At 38.0% G+C, this 9,523-nt stretch overlaps 1 protein-coding gene across 1 annotated transcript; it reads right to left on the minus strand.

The window, feature by feature from the left end:
* Window positions 1–240: 240 nt before the first annotated feature.
* On the minus strand, window positions 241–8,914 carry LOC105051293 (uncharacterized). Its single transcript, XM_019852713.3, has 3 exons — window positions 8,757–8,914; window positions 8,488–8,636; window positions 241–600 (listed from the first exon to the last, which is right to left on the minus strand). The coding sequence occupies exons 2-3, from the start codon at window positions 8,590–8,592 to the stop codon at window positions 514–516; spliced, it is 192 nt and encodes a 63-aa protein (XP_019708272.1). The 5' UTR covers window positions 8,593–8,636; window positions 8,757–8,914; the 3' UTR covers window positions 241–513.
* Window positions 8,915–9,523: the final 609 nt, after the last annotated feature.

A 9,523-nucleotide genomic window follows, 5' to 3' on the forward strand; every position in this document is an offset into this window, starting at 1 on the left:
TACTCATCTAAATGAAATAGATAGACTAGGTGATGAATGGATATAGCTTAGCAAGTCATGTACTTTAAGCGTGTAGCCAATGCAAATTTTTCACCACCTGACCTGACAGAATTCCCATGAGCAAATTCACCACATGGTAATTCACCAGATCAGACATTTTATCATGCATGACATATATTAGTTACACCCATGTCTTGTCTTATACAAAACAAGCATCAAATGACAGATGGTGGCAACGCATAAAGGAATATTTTGTTATTTATTGCTTTTCCTTGCAGCATTAATTCAGCAGAGCAAGGACAGTGATCATGTCATGTTCTTGACACCATCCGATATCATTGAAAAGCTTCAAAGCATGAAGTTAGGAAAAAGAAGAATGCCATGCCAGCTTATTACCCGCATTTAGTGGCAATCAGGAATCATGCTTCTGAGAAATCTCTTACCTAAGCATACAAAAATTTTAATGGAAAAGAACCCAAATGAGATGTCTTAGCAAGGGTAGAATAACATGATTCATGCAAGAGAATCCTTTTGTTTTGCTTGAGCCAACAGTTCCTCTCTAACCCGCTTTATCTCCACTTCTCTTTCCAGTCTTTCTTTCTGAAAGAACATGAAAATCCAATCAGAACCACAAAAGAGAATAGTACTTGAAGTGAGAGAATCTTTGAAAAAAGAAGAGATGCAAATGATGGCACACTTTTCAGACATAATTACTCCCTTACTAGTTTTTGTAATTACATCATTGCAGGCTGTATGTACCCTATGACTGACAATCTGCAGTGGTTAGTTGGTCAGGGCTACGAATAAATTAACTCGTAAAAGCTGGCAACTATCAATTTCAATGTAGCCCAAAGTCCAGAAGAATACAATGGCATCAGAGAACATTCAATTAGGAAAAAGAAGTGCCACATATACAAGTTTTTCTATATGGAGCAAACATTTAATGGTACCCAGGATAAGTTTTATCACTATACACATGCAAGCTGTGTATTGTGTTATATTAAGCATATTCAGGAAGGAGAAGTGTTTTCAATTAGTCCAACATATCAAAACCTTCATGCAACAAAACCTGTATTTTCATTTCCCTCATTGTGCTTTGTGATTTAGCATGTTTCTCTTTCCTAAGCTATAAATTTTTTAAAATCTGCCATTAGCCTGAACACCTGAGACATTATTGGTCCAACACATATCTTTGCAAGTAACACCAAGCCCAACTTGGTGGTGTCAACTCATCTACACTACCATCAGGTATTTAGTCAATATCTATATGCAAAACCTGTCATTCAACACATCAGATTTTGAAGAAAAGGATAAAAAGGTTTACACCATTACATTTAAGAGCAGAAAAAACACTTCAGCAAAGCTAGGCACACCCCTGTTACTCCTCAGGAGGCACCTCCTCCAAATGAATTATCCACCCATCCATGGCAACAGTGGAAACATTTACAACTCTTCATGTGTTTTCTCACATATTTGAAATACAACATTTTACTTGCACTGCCATAAACATTCAAAAATTCCATTTAAGAACTAATAACCCAGAAGCAGCTATAACATTAGCCCCACCTTTTCAATCCATGAATGTCCCCAATAAAATTTGATACTTTCAGCATCAAAGTTGTAGAAGAGGAACAAAACAGTTTAGAAGACTAAAAGTACAATGATTACAAATGAGTATTATAATGCAGATTACACGGTGAATAGATGTTTCACAGAACCAAGGTACCTACCTGCAGTACAACTGAGAGTTCCTTCACCCAAGAACAGGGATTAGGATGACAGCAGGAGTAAATGATGTAGAAATTGCACAGACATTGAAGAGACCACACTGCTTTAAATGTTAGCATAAGCAGCTCCATGGGGACTTGTTGCCTTGCCTAGGAACTGAGGATACTGAACCTGTGCTGGATGCATAAGCAGATGAATAGGCCTAAGTAGGCAACTAAACAGCCCAAAATGCCCAGCACCCATGCTAATGCATAAACAGCCGGGTAGGCTCAAAAGGGCAACTAGGCAGTCCAAAATGCCCAGGAAGAGTTAACAGGTAGGGCAGGTGAGTACCAAATACCTCAGTACAAAACCAATTTACTCTCCCCCAAAATCTCTTTCCTTTGCCATCCCTTCCATCTGTCCACCCACCAGAAAAGTTGTATGTACAAAGATAAGAGAAGAACAGAGAAAGAGGAAGATCTCCTAAAACGCACGTCATGGAAGCATCTCATATGCATTAGTTGCAGATCTCTCATTTGACAAACCATTTTTGGAGACCACGATGTACACAATTGAAAGCAACTATGATAATGATGAGAGCATTGAAGATGAGCAAACTGAAGATCATGTGTGCGTATTTTCGTTCTATAGTGTTGTATGCTATTTCCTAAAAAGCATTGTTATACATCTCTCCTTTTTGTTTTGCATGTCATGTTGGATAAATAATTCTCTGTATCTCAGCTATTGCCTAGGCGCCTGGGCGGTCAGCAGTCTGCCTAGGTGTGAGAGCCTGGACTGCCTAGGCAGTGATTGGCTAGACACTCTTAGACTAAAGGATACATGGGTTCCAATTTTATTATTTTGTATTTTCTCACTTTATTTTATTTTCACGACTAAAATAAACTTATTTTGGTTAAACTAGAAGTGCAATCAGCACAATTTAATATTTTTTTTGGTTTTGTCATTCCTTCTCCCCTCTTCCAACTGAACACCTCCCTCATCTTTGATGCTAGGGCAAGTAACTAGCTTTCTACTAGCTATCATCAACCCATTAACATATGCACCTCGAATCAGAGGCTCTCGTGAAGCCCAACACCCTCCCAGAGGCACTCAGCAATTCTAACAAGTCGAAGGTCCCCATAAGTTTTTCATTTTATTTTGTCATACTTTGTTCCTTCCCTTTTTCCCTTTTTTTCTCCTGTTACTCTTTTTCTGTCTTCTTATATGGAATATCTTTTGATATCCTCTTCTTCCTCTTTTCCCACGTTTCCATTCATATTTTCGTCTATTTTCTATTTTTTTCTCCTAGATGCAATTTTTAATGCAAATATAGGATTTCAATTATGACTTATAAAGTTTTTTTAAAGACTTGTCAAATTTTTATTTTTCAGATTTAAATTTCAATGATGTGATACCATTGTCACTCTGAACTCCTATATTTGACTTGGCTAATCAAGATGTCACAAAATGACATGCCATTGTTTTGATTAGTCTCTACATCTATTATGCTATACTGGTGAATTTCTGTTTGTATGATCTACAAGGAAAATGAGGTTGATCATGTAAATATTGGTCTTTTATGTATTTTTTGTCTTTCTGAGTGCTTGGTTGCCTTGTGTCACAGTCTGACAACCCAAAAGCTTAAGCTGTTGGGAAGAGGACTGGCTTAGGCTAATAAAGTCTATGTGACAACCCTTTTATTAGTCGATGTGGTATTATGATAATCTTCTCTACCCAACCTCGTGATGCTCATGGTTGACTCCCACATGAAGAGAGGGAGGGAAGGGGGGATCCATGGCCTCGGTCATACTCAACCCTAAAGGGTCCTTCTCAACCCAAGTATCCCCTAGTGAGGGGCTGAAATGGCTAACAAGGATTGTGGCGCACATTGGGCTTGGCTCTGGTACCACTTTTCAAGGGCTTATTATTTCCACAACACTAGTTCAACACTAAGAAGCTTTGGTTTCCCTTAATCACCTCTAAGTCAACCTCCAAGTCTAGCACCTCAAGCTAGAACTCTTAGAAAGAGAAAAGATGAGCACAAAAGAGAAAAGATGAGTGTAGGAGAACAAAGAGCAGTATTCCACTAAAGAACTCTTACAACTTCTTGCTTGGTGGTTTGGCAATTGAGAATGGTTAGAATAATGTATAAGGGTCACAAATTTAATGGTTAGGATCATTCTAGCTCCTTTCATAAAAGCCCAGAAAAATTTGGCTTTCTTGCCAAATATGTAGGCTTCCAGAGAATTCCATAATTATCTAGCTTCTTTTGGAGTCCTTTTTTTCCAAGAAGGAAGATGTGCACCAAGTGTTTGATTTGAAGAAAATGCATGAAATGCTTGGTCTGTGATATTTGACAACCTTGCATGTCTTTTTAGTAACATTTACTAACATCTAATGGTATCCTTACAACTAGTCGCCTAGGTAGTTAAGGTCTCTACTTACTATGGATTGCTTGGCGCCCCAAAACCTTGAATATTTCTTTAGAAACCTTACTAATTCTCCTTAAATTTATCATTTAGACATTTTATTCAGGTATGTGTTGTTTCAATGCATGGATATCTTAAATATGGTCTGGCTACAATCATAGATGTTAATTGGAATATTACCTGAAACCTTCCACTGAATCCATGACTCTCTCACAGTTATTCCTTTGTCCTTTTCTTTTTCCCCCTGTTTGATTGAAAGGGGAGGGCATGTCCTACCTAACTGTTATTCCTTTCTCAAGGATACAACTGATTGCAGTAAGTGATGGCACGTGTTTTGTTGCATTAGTATATCTGCTGCTAGTAGGACATGACTGTAATTGCCTTCATTCGGGTTAAGATAGTCCCTCACCATATTTTTTCTTGGCTGGCTTCCCAAAATCTCTTCCTATAGAATATCATTCTCCCATAATTGATCGCATATTTGAATTCAATATATGATTTTTCCTTTCAGTAGACCCCTGATGTTGTGGATGGGGTTTGGCATTCTAAGTTTCAGTTAAAATAGGTGACAATAACCTGATCATACAGAACATTTTCATGTGCTAAATAAGAAAATTGCCAATTAAAACAACTAAACAATGAAATAAAAAAGAAACAAAAAAAATAATTTGTGAGATTCTACTAATCTCACAGAAAACACATTAACAAGCATCTGTTTATCCATAGCATCCATTCCAAAATGTATACACAATATAAAAAAAGGGATAGGTAGAAGAATAGAAGCAGCATCAGCATATCTGAAAAAAACTGCCCCTATTTCAGCAGTTAACACCACCAAGGCCAGTCCCCAGCTTGGATGAGAAAGGGGGTTAATGTTAGGTTGACAGAGAATCAAAGAGCACTTTAAATATAAAATGCATCCAAATTCAATACTCTCGAATAGTCAACCAAATATTTTGAACAAGGCCATACAATTGGGGTTATGGATCATGGCTTATCGCAGTAGTTGCAAGAGAAGAGATCGCAATTAATACAACAGCTGTAGCAGCAATAGTTGCAAACCCCAATGGCTTTGATAACCAGCGAATTGATTGTCCAATTGCCATTGCAGCCCATGTCCTTTTTCTCCATTCTCTTTGCTATGTTTTGCTCTCTGCCAAGAGAACAAAAAACTAGCCCAAGAGAGCTTGTGGTGGAAAGGAGAAGATAGACTTAAACTAATAAATCAGATCAGATTACTAGGTAGCCAACAAAACCCATCAAAGTCCACCAATCCATTTAGGCCTTGTGAGTTCTTCAAGTACCCATCTTACCTAGCAGAGCGCTAAGGTGGCCCAATGTCTACGGTTCTTATACAGGTTACCTAGCTCTTATGCAAGGCAGTTGAAGAGCCACACAACCAAGGCAACCCCTTAGGCAAGGTATGGGAATATGTTAGATTAAATCAGGTATGAGTTGGATCAAACTCTATGAGCCTGATCTATTAGACTAATTAGTCTGACCTACTCAGACCTGACCACGGGGCATGAGAAGGGAGGAGAAAGGGGGGAGTAGAAAGAAGGGAAAACAAAAACTGGGAAGGTGGCCTTGCTTGACCCTACTCAACTGGTGGAACTACCGAGCCATGTTAGATAAGTCATATCGAAGTGGTTGATGCAAGTTAACAAGTTTGAATCAAAATTGCTGGTCATATTGAAGTGGTTCACCTACCAACATTTCAAGAAAAGCACAATTTTCTGCAGCATAATAAATGAATCCTTGGAACCTTTAGGGAATACCAATTTAAGTCTAAAGAGGATTCTTAGATTACCATCCCGTTATGAAACTACAGTAATTTATTGTTGACATGATCTCTTAATATTCTCTTCTACCAGTTGGGTAGCAGTATGGTACCGAAACCAGTACTATGAACCATGAAGCTTTTTAACAGCACTAATTCTATCGTGGAGAGTTAACACTTAACATTCACATGAAGATGCACAACATAAGAACGCCATGTTCAGATAATACGATGACGTAAAGGCTGTATATTAAGAAATCTAAACCACTTTTGACAAGGTGCTAAGTTTGATGTACCATTCTTCAAAGTCATTAGAAAAAATGATAACAAGATAAAACAAAAAGGTATTCTTGAACCTGACAAAAATAAGGTAAATAAAAAATGATAAAAACCTACAAAATAGCTTCTTTAAAATTAAGGAATAAAGGTATATATTTAGTGCAAAAGAAGATATACTCAGGAATAGGGTAGCAAGATAGGAGGGAAAAAACAGAGAAAAATTTGAAAACTTACAAAAAATTTAAAAAAATATATGTAGAATTAAATGGAACTCAAGATGCCTTTAATAATAGTAAAGAACATCTATTTATAGATTTAGAAATTAGAACCACCTTGAACCTACATATGAATATCTCCACATGCATTAGTAGCCAAAAGACTAAAGAAATTTTAAACATATGGGAAGTAATTGCAAAAAAAAAAAAAAATCTTCATAGTATACTAGGATTCGATAATATTTTCAATTGATATGAATTAGAAAGTGATCATGGAAAGAAACTCCTCATTCTTTATTTTCAGATCCAATCAAGAATGAGGGATTCTTCAAAAACTACAAAATGCTGGCGAATGTGGAGTGTAACAAGACATGGTGTTGCATGAACATCTACACAAGGATTGGATTTGGACACATGTCCACATATCTGAGTTGGCGAAATGAAGAAAAAAGAAGGTATGAGATATGTAGAAAAATAAATTTAATTAAGATAACATTTATATTGTGTAGAAGAAACATTAAAAATACTATTTACTGAGGTCTTCCAATATGCATGTTTCACATCCAACCTATTCAATCAGCTTGAGGATATTACAAGAATAACATTTTGCAAAGTTAATTTAGTTCTTACATTCGTGTCCAAAATCTAAAAACAACAAAAGCTTGCTTTTGACACTATTATAGTGGGTCAAACTCATTATCTGGATCCAATGGTTTACTATTTTCTAGAAGCTGCAATGAAAAAAATTAATAAGTGATTAAGTGTTTGGCACATCCCATTTGAAAAGATGAGGAACAAGATGATGTTTCTAAAGAGGATAATGAGGTATCAAGTACAATTTAAAGAGTTTGAGAGGAGGAGCACATTAGCCTTAGCCTTTTTCATAAGGAAACCAAGGCCCCAACAACATTACTCACACCAAAGAGAAGTAGAGCTCCAGGCCAAGGCATTTATCTTCAATGTTGGGGCTCAACAATTGGAACCAATTCCTTTGTCATGGGGACTTGAGACAATCAAGATTGAAGATCAATCATTCATGGCAAACTATACGTGATCTAGGCGAAAGAAAGTCTTAACTTATGTATTTATCTGCTGATTTTCAGTTAATATAGCTATTTTCTTCAAATCTTTCATGATAAATTTAGACATGTTTAACTTCCTAGTAGGGCTATTTTGTGGAGAGTTTTCAAGCAGGAACATAAGTTAAGGATCCTACTTTGAATCTAGGTTGATAAAAATTTCAGACACCAAAAGATTTTAAGTTGGAACTACCTTAATGTATGCTTATGTAGACTCCTGTAGAGTTACAAATTTTACCATATGAGGAAAGTCCTAGGTCCTTTTTTTGATAGGAAAGTTTAAGGAGAGTTATCATTCTCCTACAAGTCTCAATTCAGGAATACTGTTGCAGTCTACAGTTAGAGTAATCTTGTAATAGACTTCAGTTCTTCTCCCACCCTTTATTTCTTATTTTTCAGTTAATCCTTATCAATATGGGGTTGATATATAGCCATCTGAAGCACCAGAGAACATTTCATTTTCCGCAAAATAAGAGAATTGCTGGGCAATGCTATTTTATCCCGGAATCGAAGGGGGTTCAAGGGAAATTGAATAACAACAATAATTAAAAAACTAGGACAAAAAGAATCTAGACTGACGATGATTGCTTAAGAACAGAAGGAAAAGGGACATCAAGTGGATAATCTACAGGAAAACATCAAGAAAACATAACAAAGTGCTTCATGAAACAAAATTGGATATGGTTAGGTTGAGAGTTCTTCCAAAAATCCAAAATGAGACTTTTACAAGGTATAGGAGGATTCCAACACTAATTGAAATGTGCCAATGTTTGCGCAGATCTGGAAGATATCACAGATAACTTCACCCTCCATAGATCATCCACATAGATCGAATGCATTCTTAAATCCAAAGTCTCGGGTGTACGAACTTAGTGGAAAAAAAAAAAAAAGAAATAACCTTACCCTCTACAATCCATTTATCTTTCAATAAACAGACGACATTACCATTGCATAGCTCTATGGTGCAAAATGGATATAATGCGACAGAGAGAGACCTTCTCGTCTTGGTGGAGGGCGATCCAGACGTGGAGCTTGTCCATGGATTGCCAGAAGAGGAAGGCCCCAAAGCTCATGGCGAAGTAGGTGGCTACCCTCACCATCCTTTCCTCTGCGAAGCGATGCTTCCAATCGATCTCGCCGCTCTCTTCCACCGGGCAAATACAAAAAATTTGGAAATGAGATGGGGTGCCAGGGATCCAGCCAGGTGATAGGGCTGCAACTGATCGATTCGGGTTTAATTGGCATAAAAATTCAAAAAGCGAACCTGGTTTTTAACGGACATAAGTTATTCTGCATGTCTGCCTTTTTAATCAGATCCGGATTGGATAAAATTGTTGTTATCCGGTTTCCATTCAACCACCATGCCATCAAATAAAGACGATTGGTACGAAACTCCAAAAAAAAAATTTATCAACTATTGACACTCTCTTTCGTGTTTTGGATTAGCTAGTTTAAGGAGAGTGAATTAGAGAGGAAAAAAAAAAAAGGGTCAAACTTTTCCATAGTTTTATAAATTTCTAACAGCACATCCGTAATATTTGTTGAATTAACTACATAAATTTGGCTTCCTCAGAAAAAAACTTCCCAAAGATTTGGCCTTATTTTATCTCCTTGTAAGCGGGGCAAGAACTGTCAACCCTTGTGTAGACAATATTGCACAAAGAACTTTGTTGGGGAATACCCACTGACCGACCGGCCGACCAACGATCGGAGGGACCGACCGACCGACCGACCAACGGCCGGAGGGACCGACCGACCGACCAACGGCCGAAGGGACCGACCGACCGACCAACGGCCGGGGCGACCGACCGACCGACGGGCGCCATCACCGGCCGATCAACGGCCCATAACCGACGAGGATGTGTCGGTCGGGCATACTTTTCCCGACCGACTGAACCTAAAAGTCTGATGGCCGATTCACGTAAGACTCGCCGGCCGACCAACAGAGGGACCCGAATCTCCACCCGACGCCACTCAGCTGGCCACCGACCTAGGGTCGGTCGACTCTTCCGATCGCTGTACAGCCGCCAG

Source organism: Elaeis guineensis, chromosome 9 (genome assembly GCF_000442705.2).
Source record: "Elaeis guineensis isolate ETL-2024a chromosome 9, EG11, whole genome shotgun sequence".
Classification (NCBI taxonomy): domain Eukaryota; kingdom Viridiplantae; phylum Streptophyta; class Magnoliopsida; order Arecales; family Arecaceae; genus Elaeis; species Elaeis guineensis.

Excerpts from the sequence above, each read along its gene's own strand:
- LOC105051293 (XM_019852713.3), bottom strand. The coding sequence starts at position 8,592 with ATGGTGAGGGTAGCCACCTACTTCGCCATGAGCTTTGGGGCCTTCCTC. Across the intron at positions 601-8,487 it reads CCCTCCACCAAGACGAGAAG|AAAGAAAGACTGGAAAGAGA; the intron begins GTCTCTCTCTGT and ends ATGTTCTTTCAG.